Source organism: Orcinus orca, chromosome 2 (genome assembly GCF_937001465.1).
Source record: "Orcinus orca chromosome 2, mOrcOrc1.1, whole genome shotgun sequence".
NCBI classification, from domain to species: domain Eukaryota; kingdom Metazoa; phylum Chordata; class Mammalia; order Artiodactyla; family Delphinidae; genus Orcinus; species Orcinus orca.
In genome coordinates this window covers 4,028,846-4,054,424 of record NC_064560.1, presented here as the reverse complement: position 1 = coordinate 4,054,424, position 25,579 = coordinate 4,028,846, and the positions used below count along the sequence as shown (strand labels likewise).

Here is a 25,579-nt window from a genome sequence, read left to right as displayed (position 1 = left end):
TTTCCCAATAATGTGGAACTTACTGACAACTTAAATACCGCTCCTAATTAAGAAAATCAAACATGTATAAGGAGTTTTTCTGTGAGGTGATGCCACATAAATGAAAAGGATTCCCAGAATACTTATTCCAGGTGTGTCACCTGCAGAGAGAAAAAGAAGGGAAAGGAGAGAAGGCTTAAATAAGTACACCTGCAAGATAGCACGTTAGCCTCACTGATCTCTGTTCATTTCCTCAAACTGCGAAGCATTCCTTGTCCTCAGGGCCTTAGCATATTCCATTCCCTTTTCCTGTATGGCTTTTCTCAGCACATCCAAAGGCTAACTTGTTTTTTCTTTATCTTTTGGGATATTTCAGCTTAAATATCATCTCAGATGATCATCTTGTCTTCCCAACTAAAGTAGCATCTTCCCATCCTCATTTTCTCGTCTCAGCCTGTTCACTGTTTTCTCAACTGTAATTATTTTTCTGATAATTATTTTAATTGGTCTTCTTCACTAGAATATCAAGCTTCATGATGGAAACTAAGTCATAGTCCCAGCATTTAACTTACAGTTATAGCACTTACGGTACCAAATTAGTAAGTACTGAATAGATGCATGTGGTGTGTGTTTTTGTTCGGTTTGGTTTGGTTTAGTTTCAGGGCAAAATTTAATCTCTTCACCAGTACTTATGAAACTTACACAAAGTTTACAAATTTTCCTATGCTCTTGAGAAAATCGAAGCTAATATTTTAGCTTTTACGTAATCATAACAGGGATGAACTTGGATGAACACCATCCCCACAACAGGGATGGTGATAGATTTATCACCGTCACCTCTGTTGATATTTTCAAGTTTCGCCAAATGGCAGGCCAGTCACATCTGAGATTTTCGTGATTGAATGGATTTGAATAGTAATTTTGTGACATTGGCAAACCAAAGTATACAATATTAATGAAAATGGGCTTCCTCTGAATAGCCCGTGTCATTTCTGAACTTTGCATAGTCCTGTACACGAGGAGTCTTATGCATGAGTCCTATACCTTTGAAGTCTTGAGTATTTTGGATGGGACACAGCTTTGTCTAAAACTGAGGTAGCCTTGGGATACTATGAGAAATTGATTTTGCCCAAGAGCATTGCTTCAGGCTTCATATGAAGAGTCTACAGAAATGGATGACCCACTTGGGATCCAAGATGCTGGTCCTCAATAGGCTGAGAGGAAGTACAAGAACATTCAAGAAAAACCGTCCTGGAAATAGACATGATTGAAACAGTAGAGAACAGCATGAAAAAAGCAAACATTATAACTACAAAAAAAAGTGTTAAAGGAAAAGCTTGATGCTTTGTGTGTAAATATTTGGCATAAATTGGAAAACGCCAGAAACTGAATCATAGATAGAAGCATCAATTAATCCAATTAACTAAAGTCTCCAGTAAGCAAAGAACACAATTTGGAGTGAGACTCCTGAGGATAAAAATAAATGAGCCCAGGTGAGCTATTGGTAGACATTAGCTGCAGGTTGCATTTTAGAACTGCATGATGAGGAATGAGAATATTAAGATGTGGAAAAGGACATCTGTGATGTACCTGCCAGGACAAATACTACAAAAGTTCAGCTAATCATATTGCAGGAACCCGAGAGATCAGGGGTACATCTTGTGCTAACCTTTTCTGCATTTACGGAAGTGACTGCCAGCTCTTCCTGATTGAAGGCTACTTGAGTCAGAATGACCCAGAAAGTCCACATGGTACCAAAGGCAGAAGCTTAATTAGATACACCACTTCTGACTGCATAAATCCACACTCCCGGAAGGAAGGAGATTAATTGTAAGGCACACGTTTGGAGGGTGACTTTCAAAAATGCAAGAACTCTGGAAGCTAAACAGCGCTACCATTTAATAGTGACTCTCTTTGGATGGGAGAATTTAAAGTAAATGTTATCTGTGTGTCTCTTGTCCTGTAATGGATACATGTAACTTCTACAATGAAAAGTATTTGGAAAGTGTGTACTTCACATATCCAAGGAATGAAAGTCACGTGGACATCAGTTGAAGTCACACATCATATTGTCAAAGGTTAATATATTGTTGCAAGTATTCAAAAGATCATTGCTGTTATAAAGCAGAAACTAACACACCATTGTAAAGCGATTATACTGCTATAAAGATGTTAAAAAAATTATAAGAAAAAAAAGATCATTGCCAAAACTCAGTGGAGAGGGGCTCTTAAACTGCTTAATTATTTCAACCTGGAAACAGGTCTCAAAATGACCGTGTAATTAAAAGCTACATCTGATTATGAGCAAAGGATTTTTTAAATCTTATTTTGTTCAAAAGGGAATGAGATCACACACAATTGTGTGTGTGTGTGTGTGTGTGTGTGTGTGTGTGTGTTACTCTCTTCCTCTCATTATGGGCTTCTTAATGACAGAAACTTTGTATCTTCACTGAGTTATGACCTGATCCTGTGACAGGGTGACTGGGTTTAAAATGCCGGCACTTGTGACTACGGGGCCTGATGTCTTTTATGGGATATGATCATGCTTCATGGTAATTTTCTGCTGTGCTATTCCTGCTATAGGAAACCCTCTGGGAAAATTAGGAATCCCCTAGCCTGTGTGTTGGTGTAGAAAAACCCCTATCTCCCTTGTGAATTGTACTAGAATGAAAAACTTGCAATGCATTTCCTATTCCTCATGCATTTTACGTTCACTTGATAACAAGGTAAGTAATCTATTTATTGATTTATGTTATGATACCACAATGAGGGTGCATTTGATCTACAACATTTATTCTAAAGCCTCTATTCTACTGTATTTTCTGATGTTTAAGTCATGAAGATTGGTCTTAGCCTAGAAATGAAAGGAATGGGGGTGGGGAGGGTTTGGAAGGGAGGGAGGGAGGGAGGGAAAGTAAGGAAGATTTTCATAAGAATCCTTTCTTTCATTCGCATGAGACTTTACAAAACAATCCCCACCAGGACACTCAAACAGAAATGTAGCTCGGAATGCAGTGATAGTATTTTATGTTTAAGAAACCTGGAAGTGTGTGCTTCTTCATAAAGTTTCGAAAATGTAATTCCATTAGTAGTGGAAATTAATAAGTAACTTTCTTTCCCAAGCCCCAGTCACTTTATTTGTAAGAAGAGTTTGGACCAGATTGCTCTGTGAATCTTAACGCCACCTAATAAATCAACCAGGCTTTGAAATTTCTTCGTAATTACGTGCTAACAGTTCACACCGTTATTTATTCCAGTGACTTTATTTGGAAGGGTAGTTTCTCAGTTGCAGAAGCAGTTCGAAGTCACTTTGAGCTCCGTTAAACGCATTGCTTAGCGCTGTGATTACTTTCAAGACCTAACGCAATGGGCAAATCTCTCGTATTTTGTTTAGGAAATCGAGAGCCGTCAAGAGCGGCTTGATACTAGGAGGGATGAGCACGATTTGATTTTGGTCGCCCATCAGTGTACATCGTATTTATTATCTACGAATTGTCCAGTGGCATAGGATATACTTTCTGCAGCACATTAATGGAAAGAGATCCTTAAATGAAAAAAAAAAAGAGGGAGAGATTACACTTTATTTCTGAGGGAATGATCTGAAATAGAAACACGCCAAACATTACAGGTGCCTGTTACTATAGAAGCAAAAAGCCCTTTCCAGATGTTTACACTTTGGATGCAAAATGGCAATCTGACAGAGACTAACCATGTGATGTGAGCGTCTGCGTAAAAAGGCTACACACGGAGCATGCCCAGTGCGGTGAGCGCGTCCTCCGCCCTCCCCCTCCAGATCTCTGAAGATAAGGCTTGACCTTTGCACTTGCAAATGTCACTGCATACGTTTTGCACTAGGTTGGTTTGTGTGTGTGTGTGTGTGTGTGTGTGTGTGTGTGTGTTTTAAAGGCTCTCTTACAACTGATGTCTTTTAACGATCCAAGTGTTGGGAAGAGAATAGGGTAATAAGATGCATGAAGTTTAGGACGAGTTGATGCCTTTGGATGCACTTGAAGTGTTATCTTTAAAGCAATCGAAATCATTCGAGTGTTTGTTTCCCCTCCCCACTGGCTGGAATGGGAAAATAAGAATCTCCTTGGACTGGAGTCCTCCGGGCTAGGAAGTGAAAGCCCCGGAGGCAGAAAGGGACGGAGAGGAGGGGTTTGCCCAGAGCATGGACGGGAACAGAGAAGGGGTTCTGCGGGGCTCAGCGCGCACTGAGGATCGGTGCCCGGGGCTGCAGCTGCGGACGAGAAGGGCGCTGTCTGGCTGATGAAGGCCACCTGGGTCAGGCTTCTGAAACGCGCCAAGGGAGGAAGGCTGAAGAATTCGGACATCTCTGTAAGCTCCAGGGCTCTCGTTGAGGGGAGACGTTATTTTGTCGTTGTTTCTGCTGCGGGTACAGTGAGGATTGTCCGGGGCGCCCGTGATGAGTAATATGTTGATTGCTGGAGAGGGAACGGGAGAGAGTCCTCTAATCCTCCGAGCTCCTTTTCCCATGCTGTGATTTATTGCCCTAGGAGCTCTCCCGGGCAGGTGTTTTCCGTAGACAGCTTTGATGAAATATCTATTTAAAGGGATTGAAAAACAATGTGTTGCTTAAAGACTGAGGGAAGCTGGCGGCTATTGCATTACAGGTTCGTCAGAGGAGCTATCAGGTGAATACGGAGGTAGGTACCAAAGGATGCTTAAGATGAAAGTGGGTGACATCTATGGTAGTGACATTTCAGAGAGTTCAAGTTGGTAACTCGCTCGACTTTCCTGTATGTTTTATTAGCCTGTCTTCTTTGTAATTGGAAATTCTTGCTGTAGCTGTAGACTGTTCTTGAAGCTCTCCTTGAAACCCGCCTGTGCCCTACGGTGCACTGCAGCACAGAGCTGGTTTGATGATACAAAGAACTTGTTCTGGCTTCCAGAAAGGCTGCTAACTGGCCCATAAGGTTTGGGAAGGAATGGTAATTTGGAAGGCACAGCTCTCCTAGTGCGTGGTCTGCAGACCAGAGCGCCATGTGTGGAGCTGGTTTGCCACCAGGTGGATTATTTTCTCCTCTTTTCAGGAATGGATAGCACAGTCTAGGAAGCTGACTGCCGTGTCAGTGAGACGTGGCCATTGCAGACCTCATAGATGCAATCTCTTTTATTTATTTATTTATTTTTTGCGGTACGCGGGCCTCTCACTGCTGTGGCCTCTCCCGTTGCGGAGCACAGGCTCTGGATGCGCAGGCTCAGCGGTCCACGGGCCCAGCCGCTCCGCGGCATGTGGGATCCTCCCGGACCGGGGCACGAACCCGTGTCCCCTGCATCAGCAGGGGGACTCTCAGCCACTGCACCACCAGGGAAGCCCGATGCAATCTCTTTTAAAAGGTCGATTTCCCTCTCCAGGGTTCGGCAGACTCCTACACCAGCCGTCCCTCCGATTCAGATGTTTCTTTGGAGGAAGATCGGGAGACGGTGCGCAGAGAAGCACGACGACAGGCCCAGGCCCAGCTGGAGAAAGCAAAGGTAAAACCCTCCGTTCTCCGCCAGGCTCTTTGCATGTCGTGCTGGGTCCGTGATGGGCCACCTGTGGCAGTTCCTCCTGAAGTGCACATGTGGTCTCTCTGGCGGAAGAGAGGTATAAGAAATGGAATGTACTTTCTTCCCTTGACAGAGAAAGGCAGTGTGATATATGGGTGGTCTTGCCTTTTATGTTGTTTTATAATCCAGGCAACTTGTTTCCGTGGGTGGATGGTTTATTTAGACACACAGAAAGGATCCCTGAATATGCAAAGAGGAAAAACTCCTTCTAATATCAAAAGGATTTTACTTCAGTTTTTTCAGGAACCATTTCTCTGCTCAGAAAAACAGACATTCTTCAAGCTAATGTTTATTCTCTTAGACAACAATTTTTCTCCCAAATTTTACTCCCTAGGTGTTTTATGATGGCATTTTTCTTATATTTACAAAATGGATTGCATTATGCTTTTCAAAAATAAAGCAAGAAAGGATTTTATTCATTAAAATTGTTCCCTTGGAGCACTTTCTTCTCCATCCCACAGTAACAAAGTGCATATATATGGAAGGGGGGACTGGAAAAGACATATGAAACATAGAAGTACAGAATTCAGCTGAGACTGTTTCATTTCACTAATGGCCATGACTTGGATTGTTTTCCCCATGCATTCGTTCAAATAGCAGCTATTTCTAAAGCATCGACTGTTGTTCATGTTCAAAGGGCCTTGGTGTGTGTGGTAACTCGGTAACTTTTAAGTGAACATATTTTAACACAGTCTTCATCGGTTTTCTTTTGAAAAAATGACTGCTTCGAAAACAGTGCCGTGTTGATCTTGCTAAAAAAAAAAAAAAAAGAAAAAATGGAGGGTAACTAACATTAGAATACTTCTGCTGGCTGCTTCATCTCTGAGATGAGTAAAATCTCTGTGTGTTGCTATGGGAATCGTGGCTTGGAGATGCTCGTTTGAACGCATGGACTGCCATTATGTAATATGCATGTGACCTGTAGCCCAGCTGCCATAGTAGTTTGCAGAGGAGCTGCCAGGAGACCTTGACTTTTAAAAAGAAAAGCAGGACTTCCGGACATCAAAACAATGTTCTCACCTCAGGGAGCAGGGAAGTCATCTCCAGGTGCGACACAGTCTTGACTGTGAGAGGATTCATAAAGGGCAGAGGCAGGGAACTGATAAAAGCAAGGTGTGGCCCAGTTGCCACCAACTAATCTGCCCTACCCAAGTGAACCATTTAAAACATTATGCTGTGACAATACGGATGAAAGTGGAGGGCAGGTCACAGAAGGTCACTTTATGCTTCCACTGACATGACGTATCTTAAGTAGTCAGACTCCTAGAAGCAGAGAGCAGAATGGTGGTTGCCTGGGGCTAGAGGAGGAGATGGGGAGCTGCTATTCCACGGAGACAAAGTTTCAGTTATGTAAGATGATTAAGTCCTAGAGATCTCCTGTACAACGTTGTGCCTGCAGTTCACAATCTACATTTAGAAGTTGTTAAGAGGATAAATTTCTTGTTAAATGTTCTTACGGCAATAGACAAATTATGAAGTTGAAATTAAATAATGAATGTATGACTAGTGAAGTTAATTGCCCCACATTTGCGGTGTAGCTAATATAAGTTGCAATTTAGAATCTGAATTCTACACTCTATAGTTTGCACCTGGGTGAAAAGGAAAGTCAAGAAAAATAAATGAGTCCGTGTTCCAGAAATAAGAGTGTTCTGTTTGCACTCGTTCACTGTGATTTTTTTCACATACCAAAATTGAACAGTTTCACAGGCTCATATCACATCATCATACAACCCAGTGTCTTGTAGGGTTGCTTTTCACAAACCACGAAGTCTTTAGTTATCTGATTGGTGCATTTTTGTCTCTCACTGCTGTAAGTTCTGAGTTCAGTGACACAGCTGCACAGAACTTTTAAATATTTTTCAACCCAGCGTGGATCACAATATTGTTCCTAACTCAAACCAGGTTCGTGTTATTTGTCATACAGACTAAAAAGCTTATAGTTACAAGTGAAGTAGAGGTGAAAGGAAATGAAGAGAATTTAAAACAAAGGCAAAATAATTGAAGGGCTGTATCGTATGTTTAATGAAAATAGTTTACCTACATCCATTTTTCTTCTTTAAAATTAGGCGCACATCTTAAACCTCTGATGTATTCAAATGAGTTACACTAGGGTGAGTGAGAATTGGAATATGTTCTGAAAGAAGATACAGAGAGTAGGATTTAAGTTTACTTTTAGTTAAAATCATGGTTTGGTAGGCCTGATTTCTTAATTCTGATATCTTTGAAGAAGGCATACAAAAGAAGGATTGTAGATGGGCCATTCATTAGGCTATTTTTACTCTCCTCTCCTCCACCAGTAGATCATTGTGCCTTTGTGGGACGTATTTCAAAATGAAACCTTAAAGTTCAAAAATATACGAAATCATTGTTTACTTTTAAGAGACTTTCAGACACTTTTTCCATTCATTTGGGAAGACTCAAAACGTTTTCTACATTTGTTTTGTAACCATGATAGTATCCCTCAAACGGGAAGCCTTTCTAAGTGGGTGCTTTAACTTACCAACCCTGCAGATCATGTGCCCTAAGTGTGTGCAAATGCCTGGAATAAACCTCAACAGTGCTTTCAGATCCTGGTAAATATGAAATATATTATCCATTAATTGCCAAGAATATGCCCATGAAATAAGGTGATTGGCAAGGAGTGAAACTAGAGAAAATAAACTTTTGAAATTAAGTGACCTACGTAAGGTTATATAACCAGGCCGTCTGTGATTCCCATAAAACCCAATAGTTTTCACTACTGCTTTAGTATGGCTTCTCTTAAACTAGTAAACTCTACAGTGAACAGATTAAATATTTATTTTGAGGCAAGTAACTGATATGACCTTGTTTTTCAACTTGGTGTTTTCTGATCCCAGATGCACATTTTGATCTTGTTCAGGTTTGCCGTACTTTGCAAAGCCTGCCCTATTTAAGCTAGTGCTCTTAAACACAAATGATATTGTCTTAAACACAAATAATATAGGAATTTAGTTTATTCCCACATTGATCTTTTTATTAGAACAGGTTTATTGAGATATAGTCCACTCATTTAAAGTGTACAATGTGGGACTTCCCTGATGGTTGAGTGGTTAAGACTCTGTGCTCCCAATCCAGGGGGCCCAGGTTCTATCCCTGGTTGGGGAAATAGATCCCGCACGCATACCAACGTGCCACAACTAAAAAAAAAAAAAAAGAAGATCGTGCGTGCAGCAATTAAGACCCGGAGCAGACAAAATTAAATAAATAAATAAAATTTTTTAAAAAAACCAAGTGTACAATTCAATGGTTTTTAGAATATTTAGCATGGTGCAGCCATCGCTATAACCAACTTTAGAAAATTTTCATTGTCCCCTAAAGAAGTCCCGTGTTCTAAATTAGTGGTCATGTCCCATTCTCCCCACACACCGCAGCCCTAGGCAACCACTACTCAACTTTTCTGTCTCTATAGATTTGTCTGTTCTCGTTATTGCATGTAAATGAAATCATGCAATAGGAGGTCTGCTGTGATTGGCTGCTTTCACGTATGTAACATTTTCAATGTTCACTCCTGTTACAGCATGTATTGGTACTCCGTTCCTTTTCCTTGTCAAGTAATATTCCATTGTCTGTATAGATCCCATTTTATTTCTCCATTTATCAGTTGGTGGACGTTTGGGTTGTTTCCGTTTTTAAGCTATTGTGGATAATGCTCTTACATACATTCATGTACAGATTTTTGCATGGATGTTGCTGGGTCCTAAGATCATTTTTTTCCAATTGAAAGAATTTTTTTTTTCTTTTCCTTTTCACTCCCCAAAAATGATCCTTCCTGCCCTACGTGCAGAGACTCTGAGTTGGGAAATCTGGATGTGGAAGGCATTGGAGCAGAGATGAAATGGGTTCAGTGTGGTATTCTTAGCAGAATGGATTAATGTTAAATTTTAAGTCAATTGCTCTCTTATTAGTAAATGTCTACTATATTGAAGAAAGTGTATTAGTCACAGTTGGTGAGTAGGGAAGGCATTGCAAGACCAGAGCCACAAGAAAAAAACAGGCAGATATTTTGCTGTAGAAAACTTCTAGTATTTGTTTAGGGAGAAAAGTCGTGGCCTTAAATCACACTAATCAGAAGCAGACGAGAAGTGTTTTAGGGGAGTAAGGAGGTCTGTGAGTCTCCAGAGGAATAGACTGCCCCCTTCTGGCAGAAACAGAAAATCCTTCCTGGAGGTGGTGACGGCTTCGAACTATACCTTCCAGGATGGAGTTTAGCTTGTAAAGTAGAAAGTGGGGAGTGGAGGAGAGGGAAGGCCTGATAAGTAATGTGAGTAATGGCTAACATTAGGAAAGGCTCAGCAGCCAGAAAACGTGGAACCTTCCAGAGGAAGGCTACTTTTCTGAGACCGTACCAACTGGAAGATGTCTTTATTGTAGCCTCGCATTTAATTGCTAGTTTGGCTGGGTATAGTATTGATGTATGAAAAGCGTTTTTCTTCCGAATTTTAAAGGCATTGTTTTGTTTTCTTCTGGCATCCAGCACTGCTGTTGTGATTGCCCACGTCATTCTGTCTCTGAGCTCGATTTCTGTATAATTTTCTCTAATATTTTGAGAACTGTTCTTCCCTTGGAATTTTGGAATTTCGCCTTGGTGTGAGGCTTATTATTTCTTGTGCCCGGCTCTTCGTGTGAATCAGTGTGAAGGCCAGTCACTTCACTTCTGGAAAGTGTGTTATTTATTTGTCTCTTTATTTGGTTTTGATCATTTCTTCTCCCGCTCTTTCCTCTTTTTTCTGGTTCTCTAGTTTTTCACGTGTCTGATTAGAGTTTTCTTCTCTACTCACGTTTCCCTACCGTCCCTCTGCCTTTTTGTTCTAGTCATCGAGTTCTTCTCCACTTTTAACCTACCTATTGAAATTTTTATTTTTGAAAATGTCTAATTCCCAAGAACTTTCCTCTTGTCTCCCTTTTTATAGCTTCTTGTCCTTATTCCATGGCTTTGATATTTTCTCTCTCTTAAGATTATCTTTTTTTTTTTTTTTTTGCGGTATGCGGGCCTCTCACTGTTGTGGCCTCTCCCATTGCGGAGCACAGGCTCCGGACGCGCAGGCTCAGCAGCCATGGCTCACGGGCCCAGCCGCTCCGCGGCATGTGGGATCTTCCCGGACCGGGGCACGAACCCATGTCCCCTGCATCGGCAGGCGGACTCTCAACCACTGTGCCACCAGGGAAGCCCTAAGATTATCTTTTAAAGATTTTTCTGTACTGTCAGTGTTTTTTAAACTTTTTAGTTGGATTTTATTCTTACCTCTGGAGACTTTCTTCAAAAGTTTGACTTGGGGTTATCCATTCATGATTAAGAGCATGATATTCAGCTGACCGGAAGCTTCTGGACTGCTGGTCTTTTATAGGGTAGTGGGGGGGGGTGGCTTTTCTTTTCATCTGATTGGTGTCCCCAAACGAGTCCACAGTCTCTTGCTTTAGTTTTCACTCTTTCTACTCTGTGAATTGCCACTGCCTATTGTTTTCTCTACCCTACGTTTTTGTCTACCCCCATCTCATTTTTTGTTCTTTGCATCTATGGGTTTAGACTTTAAAAAAAAAAACTTTCAGGAGGACGCATTTGTTCAGTTGACCATGTTTTTATTCCCCACGTTTATCAATAAACATACTATAAAAGAGGAGAGAAATGTTTCTCATATTACCTCAGTCCATAAATGCCTTAGACACTGGGAGAATCCTACCCAGTTGGAAATATTCCCCTACCTGGCCTTTTCAGAAGAAAGAAGAAACAGGAATGTGGTTATTCACCTTCAACCCAAACATGAATTTTTTATTTCAAGAAACATTAGCCATGTTTTTAAAAATGAATCTTACTGGGAAAATCACGTGGGAGGTAGGAGAGAAGTATGGATATACGCCTGTGTCACATACTCTCTTATCACATACTATACACATAGGGGGAAAAATAACACAATTAATTGGTAAGAAATAAAATCTAGCAGAGAGGTCTCATCACCAAAAACATGAAGTATGGGAGACATTCTTTGGAAAATATTTTAGGCTCAAATTATTTTCCCATTGTTGATTTTAATGTCTCTTAATTTTTGCATTGAAACACTGTCAGCCCTCTTTTGCTCATAGCAGCTACCTTCCAAATACAGCTAGAAAATTGGCAAAATATATCTAATTTCCAACATCGTGCGTTCGTTTATTGTTGAAATACATATTAACTTAGGTTGCATTTTTTTCTACCTGTAAGAAAGCAAAAGTATGTGAAAGCCCTGTGCACCTGTTAGGTTTCTGCGTAACTCATAAATATGACTGGGTACGCACAGTCATATACGCTGGCGCTGTAATTCCACCCATCTCCAGTGTTAATTGACAATAATAGTAATAACACAGTACTGACAACACTTGCTGAGTGATTACTGTTCATGATAGCCAATTTGAAAGATAGAAGAGGAAAAAGCAAAGCTTTTTGAAATCCTCTAGAGCAGTTATGATCATGCGGTACCTACAGCATCAATTCCTGTACTGTCTTTTACATCAGAACAAACTGCTCTCTGTTTAGTGGCTTAGGTCACGATGTTCTTCCACGCATCACTGGCCAGCTGGCAGGTGAGCTGGTGACTGGCTCATCTGGGATGGACTCTTGCCTGTGTCTGTAGGTTGGCAGCTGTCAGCTTGGGTGGCTCCTTTTCCTCTGGGTGGTCTCTCATCCCCCAGCAGGCTGGCTGGCTCTTGCTCACACTGGTCTCAGGGTTTTTCTTCTCTACTGAGTCAGTTTTGTCGGGCAGGTCCTGGCTACAACATAAGCCCATTTCTACTACCTCTCTGGTTGTTCCTTTTCAATATCTTCCACTGTTTCCCTCCACCAAAGTATGGAAGTTCATCCAGCCAAATGCACCAACCTTGACCTTCTGGCTTTTATCATTGGAGGCATGCCTTTGGTTTTCAAACTGGTGGATTCTTGGGAGCTGCTACAGAGGCAGAGGGCTGTCCAGCAGCTCGAGTTCTGGTTCATTCTTCCTAGATTCAGACAAAACAGCTCTCTCCTTTTTTTTTTTTTTTTCTTTTTTGACATATTGGGACTCCTGTGTAAGCTCTCCTTTTGAATAGAGAGCTTCACGTCCATAACGAGTTTTAAACCACTGCCATCTTTCCTTTTACCATCTAGTCCTTCTCACTGCTTCATCATCACATTAAGTCTAAACCTCTGCCCTTGGTCTCTCTCCCTAGTTAGTATCTCACATCTCCCTAGTTAGTATCTGACATCTTCCTTTTTACGGCATCTCTATCAGTTCTGACGTTTAAAATGGAGCTCCCCATGTTTTTCCCTCAAACCCTTTCTTCTCTGCATTTTCTTATTTCCGTCAATGTGAATTTCATCCTCCCGAGCTCAAAGCCTTGGTCCAGGGGTCAGCAGGTATTTTTCTGTAAAGGGTCAGGTAGGAGACGTTTAAGGTGCTGCTGGTCACGTGGTCTCTGTCACAACGGCTCAACTCGGGAAAGTCTGGATTTGGATTCCATCTCTGCCGTAGACTGACTGCTTGACCTTTTGATAAGTTATATGTGACACTCTTGGTTCCAGTGATAACTGCATGAGCTGTACACGTCCAGTCCAGAGTTCCCAGATAGGGGACTGGGATGGGCACAGGTGGCTGGAACACACTGCTCCTGCCTTCAAATTCAGTGTCTAATGGGGAGTCTGTATTAGAAGCAATGAAACCACTATTTTCATTCCCTTTTTAGTTGTGCAAGGTCACCCTACACCATTATATATGGTTGTTACCAAACTCAGGTTCGACTGCTTGTTGCTCAAGAATCCAACACTGAGACACAAGTGTTGGGTAAAAGGAAAGATAGCTTCATTGAGGAGACCAGCAATCCTGGGGAGAAGGTGGACTCACGTCCCAAAGAACCAACTCCCCATTGCCAATCGGGGGAAGAGCTTTTCAAGGGGAGTTTCGTGGGTGTGTAGGTAGAGGGAGGGGGCTTCATGCGGGATAGCGCAGTCAGTTCTGACCGTCATCTTGTAGTTGGTCGTGGGGTGGTCTGATCAGCATCATCTTGATTGTTTTAAGTACAGTTAGTCTTCAGTTCCAGGATCAGTTTGTTCCTGTTTCTTTGGAATTGTGGCAGCTTATGTCATGGCTACAGTCTGGTCATCATGTAGTTAACTTCTTCCACCTGGTGGGGTTTCAGTATCTGCACAGCAGCTCACAGGACATGGCTCAGAATATTATCCATAGCCCTTGAAGAGGAACTAAAGGTCCTTGACTTTGTTTAATGACTAAACTATTATTATTTTGTTTTGTTTGATGGTTTTCCTTCGTATCTGCATTTTCTTACTTCTCTGATGAAACGTATTCTTTGGCTCAAGTTTTTCTACAGACGAGGCAGGCGGAGGACTTGGGGTGGGGGGTTCTGGGAAGGCCCCATAGGGCTCTGCTCCGTTACATGGTCACTACTGTCTTGGAGCTGTTTCTGACTCGGTGGTGAGTGCTGGGTGGCACATCTGTACTGTCCAGTGACAGCTGCCCTGAGTGGCATTTGCACTATTACGTGATGTTGACAGCAGCTCATCGATCAGGTCCAATTGCACTCCTATCCGTCCCCGGGACTGAGGCGGTGTCCTGTCCCCTGCACTAGACTTTGAGCCCCTTGAGAGTAAAGGCAGGCTCTGTGCTTCTTAATCTTGTCGCTGTAGATTCGTGCGTCTGTTATCGAGAGCAAGTTAACACAATGCTCTCTTGCTCTTCTCACGGGTTCTTTTCTGAGTAACACCTGAGTATTTTAGGAATAAAATTACATATCGTTCCCTGTTTCCTTATGGTTATATTTATCTTGGCAGTCTACCCAGGAGTGAGTTTTAAGTTTCCAATGGATAAGAGTTAACATGTTTTAAAGGGAACCCGATACTCTAATTCAACACTCTCTTACAGTGGATTTATGGTTTTTATTAATGGGAGTTCTAGGGTGCTGAGGTTTGCCCACATTCAAACTGCACTCTTGTGTAAGAACCCTTTTAAGGACTGTTAATATAATACAGACTTCTGGCTGTTTCAAAACCATAAATGGATTGGGGAAGGATTATTATAAACTTTGCTGCTCAAGCCTTCTTTTTCATTGAGAGCTGTAACTGAACATCTTTGTGGTATCTTTATAAGCACAGCTATAAATACATGATTCTTCCCTCTTTTTCTCTCTACCGGATATGAACGGGGAACAACACAAAGATCTTTAAGCAGTTAAAACACTCAACCTCTCCCTGCTCTTGAGTTTTTGCCCCACCAACAACTAAAGGAAAGATGTTGAAAACTGTAAGACAGTAGAATTTATTCAATTAGCAAACATTTGATGGGTGGTATTGTGCTATTGAGCTAGGAGCTAGAAGAAGGAGTATCAAAGATCTGCTCGATGTGGTTTCTCCCTCAAGAAGCTCCTGGTCCAATTAATGATGATGCCAGACATGTGTGTCCTGACTGAGCATAAGGTGATAAGTGATAGACTAACAGCAGTGAGCCAAAGGCTGTAGGAATGGGGAGCAGGTGGATGGGAGGTACTGCTGGGGTGGGAGAGGGCTGGAAGACCAGAATCAGGGCAACGGGGATTATAGACGCCCCACCATGAAGTGGATGTCTCTTTGTGGATAGAGCCTTTGCTAGCCAGTGATGTGCTTTTTTCTAAGGTTATCAAGATTGCTAACTGAGGGTCCAACAGAGGCTGTTACTTTGGTTTAATTTTGTTTAAATCCCATCTAATTCCAATTTACCTTAAACTAACCACACCAAAGTGGATTTTATTAATCCTCTTAACCATTTTGAAGTGTACAGTTCAGTCACGTTGACTATGTTCCGGTTGTTGTGTTGCACCTCTAGAACTTTCTCATCTTGCAAACCTGAAACTCTCTACCTGTTGGCCAATATCTCTTTGTTTCCTCCTCCCCCCAGTCCCTGGCAACTACCATTCTAGTTTCTGTTTCCATGATTTTGACTACCTGAGGTACCTCATATAAATGGAATCATACTGTATTGGTCCTTCTGTGACTGGTTTCTTTTACTTAGCATCATGACCTGAAGGCTCATCCGTGTTGTAGCATGTGACAGAATTTCCTTCTTTTTCGAGGCCAAATAATATTCCGTTATGTAGGTAGACCACATTTTCTTTATTCGTTCATCTGTTGAGGCACATTTGGGCTGCTTCTACCTCTTGGCTCCTGTGAATAATGCTGTAAAGAATTTTTGTGTGTGTGTGTGTATCCTGGACTTCTTTTTAATGATGCTGTTAAGCTGTACCATAGCCATTAGTAGCTTATGTTTATGTAGTGTCTCAGTGTTGCAGCCCCCAGTATCCCAAAGTATAACTTTGCCTGGTCTTTGCAGCTACTCAGTAGGGAAAGGAGGGCAGGTATGGTTACCCCATTTTATGAAGAAATGGATGGTGCATATTGAAGAGTCTTGTTCAAGCTCATTGAGCTCTTAAGTGACAGAATTAGGACAAGGACCCAGGCTTCTGTTTGGTAGAATTCTGTCCTGCGTTCTTTCACCTAATCAGTGAGCCCCTCTTCGAAGGATAAACTGACAGTGTACTAACGCTGCCTCTTTCTTACATGTTCTGGAAGGATTAAAGGAATAAAACTTTTTTTTTCTTAAATAACAAAAGCAAAAAAAAAAAAAAACCAGCATGGCAACTATTAAAACAAATTTAAAAATAAAAACACCACCTCTGGGAAAAATAATCAAATATCTAGGAAACAGGTTGGATGAAGAATGCTGAAGAAATTGAGTTTAAGTAGGTCAAGGGAGGGAGAGAGGATTGAAATCACGATGAAACTATGTGAAAAGAGATTTCATAAGTGTTGTCTCCTCCTAAGGAAAAAAAATGGTGAAAGGAATGGTCTAAAAATTATAGCAGCCAAAAATGTAAAGTTAGATGTTATAATTGACTTGAGAGAGATGAGAATGTGTTGTAAAGAAAAACTAGGAAACTGCCTTAGTGATGGTTTTAAAGAAACTTGTGTGGCTTGAGAAAGTGTTCATTTATTTTAACTAAATCCTGTCTTGAGGAAGGAAGATGGATGACATTAGCTGGGAAAGTTATTTTTGATCTAGTGATTCCCTAGTAAGAATCCTTTCTACTGATATTTGCAGGATTAACATTGATTGTTTTAAAAAAAAAAAAAAAAGTCAGTTCTTCTCCTCACTTAAAAAAAAAGTGAGGTTAATACTCTGCTCACCCTACCTCCCAAGATGGGACCAGGAAGTGTGTTTGGCAGGAAGGAAGCAAAAATGTCGGCAGTCAATCATCAATTAAGTTGTCCAGTCTTTCTGCTTTCTAGAGCCATTCCCTGGATTTTAAACATCTTAACTCTTACTTTTGTCTTCTTAGAGGAACTGTGGTCATCCCTAGATGAAATATTTATTGGACCCCTTGTAACCCTACATTTAAGTCAGCCAGCATTCCTTGCAGATGCAAGTCAAGTTACACATTTGGTTGACAAGGCAACCCTGTATCACACAGTCACGCAGAATTAAAGCAGATCATTGGCATATGCTACTAGCTTAATTCTGTGCAGTTAAGTAATCTGAAACATATAATAATCCTATAATGGATATACACAATGAAGTATAAAAATCCTTTGCATAGACAGAAATCTCCGCATGCTAAATGAAGGCATTATTCATTCAACACACCTATATTTGATCCCCTCCCTTGCCGTATGGGTGATGCTAGAGGATATAAAATGATTAAGCTTTGATCCCTAATTATCAGGAGTGCAGTCTAAAAGGACATTTAACTCGTAGCCCCATGGTAATGTACAATACTATCTTCTTCACCTCCTCACTTTAAAATGAAAGAGAGAAGTTGGTCACCCTGAAGCCCAGGTCCCACAGCAGCTCCGGACTGTGCGCTAGAGTTTACGAGCCGCCTGATGTCTTGTGTCCATTTTACCACGTGATTTGCGTCTGAGTCGGCATCTCAGAGGGCGCAGTACCTCAGCATCCTCTTATCCAAGTGATCAAAACTCCGCTAAAGGGATGTGTCCCGACCGTAAATATTTTATTTAAGCTTAACACATTAAGAAACGTACACTTCACTAATATTTTGCTATAATACCAAGGCCGGTTCTTTGAGCATGAGTCAGCTACTTGAAGTCTCAGCTATACCCAGACAGCCATCTTCAGTATAGAATTTAGTGTGACGTTGGAGTTTGACCCTATCCAAAGGGATTTGGAACTGAAAACGATTTTTAATTTTAAAACATAGTCATGCGGCTTCCCTGGTGGCGCAGTGGTTGAGAGTCCGCCTGCCGATGCAGGGGACACGGGTTCGTGCCCCGGTCCGGGAAGATCCCACGTGCCACGGAGCGGCTGGGCCCGTGAGCCATGGCCGCTGAGCCTGCGCGTCCGACAGTGACAGGCCCACGCACCACACACAGAAAAAAACAAACAAAAAAACATAGTCATGTTTATACCTCAAAACGATAAATTTCTCCGGAATACCTTAGTTTTACAAAACATGAACCATTTGTTTCCATTCTTATACTTCGCTAAATGTTTTGGTAAAATGAAAAAGCAGTCATTTGGTAAATTGTAGTAACTCTATAAAAAAGGAGTTTGAATTTTTTTTCCCCTAAAAATTCCTATCTACGTAAAATGTGTTGATATTAATAAAGGTCAGTCACACTTGTTAACTGTGGTCCAAGAAAAACTATCCATTTGACTTAGACAAGTAGGGTATCTTGTAATCTTAGCTCTTGAAGTATTTTTTTATATTTCCCTGAAATATATATGGTATTTCCTTGGCTGAAAAAAAAATGTTTATTGTTAACATCATCAACATGGAACCTGTTTTTTAAGGATTTTAAAAAACTATTTCTTCATCTTTTCTGGATCATGAATGCCTTTGAATATGTGATGAAATCTTCGAGCCTTTTCCAGAGGAACAGTCAGCTTATGTACCATCAGCAAGTAGTAACTCATGTTTATACAATGTCTCAGTGTTGAAATTCCTTGTGTTTTACTTTGCTTGGTCCTTACAACTACTTCGTGGGGAAGGGAGGACAGATATGTTTACCCCATTTTGTAAATGAGGAAATTGATGGCGACCTTCATAGACCCCTGAAACAAATCCACGTACCCTAAGGGTTTACAAAATACAAGAACCTTTGTTAAGAATCCCAGTCTTCCTCCAGTTAGAATGGCTGATGCCTTAAAAACTGTGGGACGTTGCCCTAAATCTGCGAAGTGTTTTCCTTTGCTCTCAGATACTTGAGGCGATGACCACATTCATTCTTCTTGGAATTCTTATTTCAGCTATAGTGTTTAGTCTAGTGTGGAAGTGGAGGTTGGGCAGATACATGATACTCTATAAATACTTTCATGTGCTATATAGCCATAAAGGATGTTCTAGTTTAAACAGTTGTCAGTGGTGAGTGATTTCAACGTTGTGTTTTGTTTTCAGATTTTCCAATGGCCTGTATGAAGGGACTCAGAACTGAAAAGTCCTTTCAAGTTTAGCGGATAGTGGGAAGGAATCTTTCTGTGGTTGATGTACTGGTCTGTGAGTTTCTGACGTGCTTTGTCTTGTGTTAACTCTCAAAATATCATCTACGTATTGGCTCTTGTTTATTCTTGCTTAGATTACCTGTTGGATTGGGATAACCAGGACGTTGACTAGATGTGTGGAGGAGACCCCACCTGCAGATTACAGAACATTAAGGCTCTCTGTTGCCTGATTGTCCTGTTTCCCTCGATTAGACAGACATCTCCTGCCATCTTTCTGGCTTCTTGGAAAAATAAACGACATATTAAATGTTCCCAGGAGCAGGACGTTCTCCTGCCCAAAGATTTAGGATTCCATTGAGAGGTTCCCTTTTGTTCAGCAGATGTGTGCTCTGGTCTGGTGTGGTCCATTGCTCTGTCCCATCAACCCTCCCTGTGTCCTCACCTGTCACCTCCTGCCGCAAATAACTTGTCCTTGCTTCTTGAGGCCTTTATCAGACCATATGTTTCTCTTCTCCAACATGTAAACTGGGAGCAACTCGGACTGAGACTTACCCGGTTGACACTTAGCAATTTGACTCCTTGGTAGAGGTGGGATAAATGTTTGTGGACTCAATGAATCACGTGATCTACTGAGTGATAGGAAATGTGTGAAGGGAACCCTAAGCCTTTGGATGTAATCACATTTTGCCACCTGCATCTTGTAACTTAACTATTCTATGAGGTTCTGTCTTGTCTCTACAACTACATGTGACCTCGGAGGGGGGAATCAGGATGTATAGTTCATTTCTGTCTCCCTCCAGGTAGTATAGTGAGTGATATGAAGAATGACTTTGGGTTACTTTAGGGCATTTTTCAGTAAATAACAATCATTGGTCTTGGCTGAAGATAACATGAAGAAGACGTTTCAGAAAATTTTCTGTTTCATAGAGAAACAGATGGGATGAAAGCAGGAACCACATCTGAGCAGAGGTGGTCTTCGCAGGAGAAAGGGGTCCCTCTCCGAAGCCAGATTCGCAACTAGCAGCTGCTCAGGCTTTCTGTTCCCTGTCTTGGGCAAGGGTGTATTCCAGCTCAGTTTCCAAGGAGCTGTCCTGTACTATAAATCAGGGTATCTTTCCTATAAAATGAGGTCTATATATAAAATCTACTGTGTGTCTTCCACAAACAGATGTCCAGAATTCTTGGTCCCTTTGAAGTCTAATTGTTCTCCTTTTTGGAGTAATTAGTGAAGAGGAAAGACAATAATATAAAGGACTCAAACATAAGACATTAAAATGGCTAAGTACTCCCATGTGCAGCCTATCAGATAATTCAATTTGCTTCTGTAATGTGGGAATACAGCTGATGAAAAAATTACAATTATGTGACTTCATGGTCATTGGAAAGAGTTTGTCCCTTATGTACTGATAAGTATGCTCTAATTGAAGAGTGATATGCAATAGTGACATTTTTTGCAGGTGTTAGCTATAAATATATGATCATAAAATAAACATGTATTAAAATAGATGTCAGATTCTCAATTATATTTTTCAATAAATTAAATAATAGTATGTATAAAAGTACATACAACAGTAAGGTAAAAACTTATGTACCCATGGTGTTTCTCATTCTCTTTCTTTTCATTGTATTTTGTCATATCTCTTATGTTTATATTCCATACAATATACTGCTTCATTTTTGTGCTTTTGAATCATTATTTAAATGGCATCCTATTATGGTGGTTTTCTGGTAACTTGCTTTTTTTCGCTCAAGGTTACCTACGTAAAATTCATTCATGTTGATTTTTGTCACAGTAAGTTTTTTTAAAAGTTTTATTGAAGTATAGTTGTTTTACAATGTTGTGTTAATTTCCGCTGTACAGCGAAGTGATTCCGTTATACATATATATCATTCTTTTTCATATTCTTTTCCATTATGGTTTGTCACAGGATATTGAATATAGTTCCCTGTGCTACACAGTAGGACCTTGTTGTTTTGTCACAGTAATTTATTCACTTTTACCAATATATGGTATCCCAGTATAGGAATTGCCTGAGTTGATCTGTTCGCCTGTCAATGGACATTTAAGTGACTACAAACAGTCCTGCTGTGGAAATTTTTGCACTTGTCTCTTGGTCCATGTGTGCAAGAATTTCTCTAGGATATGTATAACTAGCAGTGGAATTGTTGGCTTATAAGGTATGTGTGTTTTTCCCTTTCCTGGATAGCGGCAGTTGGTGTTTAAAGAGGTTGTCTTAATTTACAGTCCTACCATTGTGGTAGGAGAGTTCCTTTTGTTCCACATCCTCTGCAGCATTTAATATCATCAGATTTATATATTTATTTTCTGCCAATCCAGCAGGTGAAAAATTAAAAGTCTCAGGGTGGTGGTATTTGTATTTCCATGATTACTTAGAAAATGGAATACTTTAAATATATTTATTGACCTCTGTTTTCTATGAAGTGGCTGTGCATAGCTTTGGACTTTTGATCAAGTTGTCTTTTTCTGTTCATTTATAGGAGTATTTTATATATTTGGTATCTGATTATTTTATTGGTTATTTATTTTGCTGAAAGATTTTGGCTTATAGCTGCTCATCTTACATTTTTATAGCTTTCTTAATTATAATTGAGGTTTATTCATCCTGTCTGTCACTGTTTGTGCTTTGGGGATCTTGTTTAAGAAATTCTTCCCTACCCTGAAGAATTCCTAAAGAATTCTAACTTTATTTCTAACAGTTTTGAAATTTTGTCTTTTCATATTTAAGCTCTTAATCTTTCTGGAATTAACTTTTGTATATGGCATGAGATAGGGATCTGATTTCATTTAAGACATCTGTTTGTTCCAGAGCTATTTATTGAAGAGTGTATTCTCTCCTTGCTGGTCTAAAATGCCTGCTTGGTCACAAATCAATTTTCAACATATGAGTAGGTCTATTTCTGGGCTTTTTTTCCTGTGTCAGCTCCATACTACTTAATTACTGTAGTGTTAAAATAAATATTGGGCATGTCAACCCACTAATATTCTTCATGACAGAGTTGGCTATTCTTGGACTTTTCTATATAAATTTTAGATAACATGTATGAAATTCAGCTGAAAAAGAAAAAAGAAACAAATACAGACATACTCAACTGAGATTTGAGATTGCATTTGTAGATTAATTTGGGGTAAAATGCCTTTGTTATAATATTGAGTCATCTTATCCATGCATATGAAATATCTCTCCATTAACTCAGTTCTTGAATGTTTTATAATTTTGTCCATAAAGGTCAAAAGGTCCATGCTTACACTTTTTGTATTTGTTCCTAGGTATTTTTTTTTTAGTCACTGTTACATTCCCTTCATCTCACATTTTCCCTTTCTCTCTCTCTCTCTCAAGCTATAGTTTCTGTTTGCTAATGTATGGAAATGTAGTTGATTTTCTATGAAAAATCTTTACATTCATCAGTCTTTCTAGCAATTAATAAATGCTAATAAATTTTCTATAGATTCTTGGGTTTTCTATCAGACATAGATAGGGCAGTCTTATCGTATGAATACTGAAAATTCTGTTTCTTCCTCCCCAGTTCTTTTAACTTTTCAATTTGTTCTCATCTTACTGCACTGACTAGACCCTCCACTGCATTGTTGGTTGTATTATACATGGTAATAATAGGCATCCTGGTGTTTGTGAGTTTTTAAAGGGAATGCTTTTATTTTACTGTTAGGTAAAATATTTGTTGTGGGTTTTCTATAGATAGACTTTAACAGGAAGATTTCTTCTGGTTCTAGTTTGTTGGGTTAAAAAAAATCATGAATTGGTATTGAATTTTTTTTTTTTTTTTTTTTTGCGGTACGCGGGCCTCTCACTATTGTGGCCTCTCCCGTTGCGGAGCACAGGCTCCGGATGCGCAGGCTCAGCGGCCATGGCTCACGGGCCCAGCCGCTCCGCGGCATGTGGGATCTTCCCGGACCGGGCACGAACCCGTGTCCCCTGAATCGGCAGGTGGACTCTCAACCACTGCGCCACCAGGGAAGCCCTGGTATTGAATTTTATCAAATGCCCCTTTTTGCATCTTTTAAGATAATCATTATATGATATTTTTCTTTAAATTTCTCATAGTTAATTATATTAATAGATTTTCTACGTTAAAGTGACTTTGCATACTGGGATAAACAACATTTTTACAATGTTCTACCTATTTTAATATTTTGCTGGATTTAACTTTCTAAGGTGTGTGTGTGTGTGTGTACATTTGTTGTATGTGTGGTTGCAAGGGAAACACCCCTTTTTTTCCCTATTTTGTACTGTTATTATGTGTTTGAGATTGAAGTTTGTTACTCTCATGAAATTGGTTTGTTTTTTGGTGTGTTTGTTTTTTTTTAATTTCTCTTCCCTGGAAGCATTTATGTTATGTTCTGATATTTCTTCTTTGAATATTTTCTAGAATTCACTGGGAAAATTTCTACACATGCTGTGGTTTTTGTTTTTTGATGGGAAGATTTTTTAACTATTGATTTAAATTCTTTATTATAGAATATCTTTCTAATTAAAATTAATCTATCTTTTGTTAAAAAGAAACTTTCTAATTCTTTTTCCACTTCATCTGTGTTTTCAGATTACTTTAGCCATAAACTTATTTGTAATATTCTCATTATTTTATTTAATCCCTGTAGTATCTAAAGTTACATTTTCTTTTTCCCTTTCAATTTTTTACTTAATTTCAGTAATAGTTATCTATTTGATTAATATTTTCAAAGAATAAAATTTAGTTTCTAATTCTGTTTTCTATTTCATTAATTTCTCCCTATTAAAAAATTCCCTTCTAATTTCTTCTTTAATTCAAGTCAGGCACTTAGCTTATTATTTCTCATCCTCTCCTCTGTTAATCATATATGCTTTTTACATTTCTATTGAAGAACCGTATTTTCTGTATTCCACAAATTTTGACGTGTAGTATTTCATTATTGTTCAGTTTTAAGTGTTTTGATTTCTTATTTGAGCTGTGAGTTATTCAGAAATTTGCTAATTCCCACATATGTGCAGGTTATCTTACTGTTGTCTTTTCTCTGTCCTTTGATTTTAGGTCTATTTCAAATGGGACGTGGCTCAGTTTTATTTATTTGGTTCAACATGACAATTTTTGTCTTTTTAAAACATAGCAGTTAGGCTTCCCTGGTGGCGCAGTGGTTGAGAGTCCACCTGCCGATGCAGGGGACACGGGTTCGTGCCCCGGTCCGGGAAGATCCCACATGCCACGGAGCGGCTGGGCCCGTGAGCCATGGCCGCTGAGCCTGCGTGTCCGGAGCCTGTGCTCTGCAATGGGAGAGGCCACAGCAGTGAGAGGCCCACGTACCAGAAAAAAAAAAAAATATATATATATATATATATATGTATAGCAGTTTATCTTCTTACTTTGAGATTATACATATTTATACTTATTTTGTACCACAATCTTACTTTGTGCTTTTAGTATGTTTCAGTCTTCTATTTTATCTCCCATCTCAATATTTTTTTCTGTCTTTTGAGATGATTGAATTTCTTTTTTAAATCTGATTTTACTTTTTACTAGTTTGGCAGTTATACATTATAGTTCTGGTTTTTTAGTGGCTACCTTGGAAATTTCAGCATGAATTCTTAAAATAATCTAAAGTTAATCAGTAACTTAGCCCTCCTTTTGGGCAATATAAGGACTTTAGAACAGTTAAACCTGATAACTCCTTCCTGACATATTTCTGCTAATAATTTCATTTTATCTGCTTTTTTTTTTCTTTTTTTTTTTTTTGCAGTACGCGGACCTCTCACTCTTGTGGCCTCTCCCGTTGTGGAGCACAGGCTCCGGACGCGCAGGCTCAGCGGCCACGGCTCACGGGCCCAGCCGCTTCACGGCATGTGGGACCTTCCTGGGCCGGGGCACGAACCCGTGTCCCCTGCATCGGCAGGCGGACTCTCAACCACTGCGCCACCAGGGAAGCCCCTTACCTGCTTTTTAATCCTACATAATAGATAGTAGTAGTAGTAGTACTATTTATCTTTTAAAAACAATTCTGTATTTGTTTTGATTTATGCATTTCACTACTCCTGCCTTTGTTCATCATTTTCTTCGGGTATTAAGGATTCTTCTGATACCATTGTTATTCTTGAAGTTGATCATGTCTAAGTTTCTTCCATGAGAACATTCTTGATGGGGAAGTCTCTTTATTTTTCTGGAAAAAAAAAATCATTTATGAAAGATAGTTTTGCTTGAAGACAATTTTAGGTTGATATTTTTTCCTAGCACTTGGATGGTGCTATCTTACCATTTCTTGGCTTCTGGCTGTTGAGAAGCCAGTTCTCAGCGTGACTGTCAATTCTCTGTATGCACTTTCTTTTTCTCCTCGCTGCTCTGAGATCCTCTCCCTGTCTTTGCTGTTCTGCAGTGTCGCTCTGCTCTGTCAAGATGCAGATTTTCCTTCTTTTTTCAATTCTGTTTGGGATTCATTGTTCTCTTAAATCAGAGGATTCAAGTATTCTACTAATGGAAAATTCTCAACAGTTATCTCTAGAAAGTTCAAGAAAATAATAATTAATCTAGCATTGTTAGCTATTCTTTGGTGG

General features: G+C 39.9%; 1 protein-coding gene across 3 annotated transcripts in view; it reads left to right on the top strand.

Annotated features, from left to right (window-relative positions):
* CACNB2 (calcium voltage-gated channel auxiliary subunit beta 2) overlaps positions 1 to 25,579 on the top strand; it is a 405,285-nt gene that overhangs the window by 260,479 nt on the left and 119,227 nt on the right. Inside the window, exons 1-2 of one of the 3 annotated variants that reach the window (XM_004278620.3) lie at positions 3,859 to 4,317; positions 5,359 to 5,478. In XM_004278620.3, the coding sequence (XP_004278668.1) occupies positions 4,249 to 4,317; positions 5,359 to 5,478 (189 nt within the window). In that variant the 5' untranslated portion in view covers positions 3,859 to 4,248. Of the gene's footprint in view, positions 1 to 3,858; positions 4,318 to 5,358; positions 5,479 to 25,579 lie in introns of those variants that run through there. The other 2 variants (XM_049706556.1, XM_049706555.1) reach the window with 2 other exon arrangements.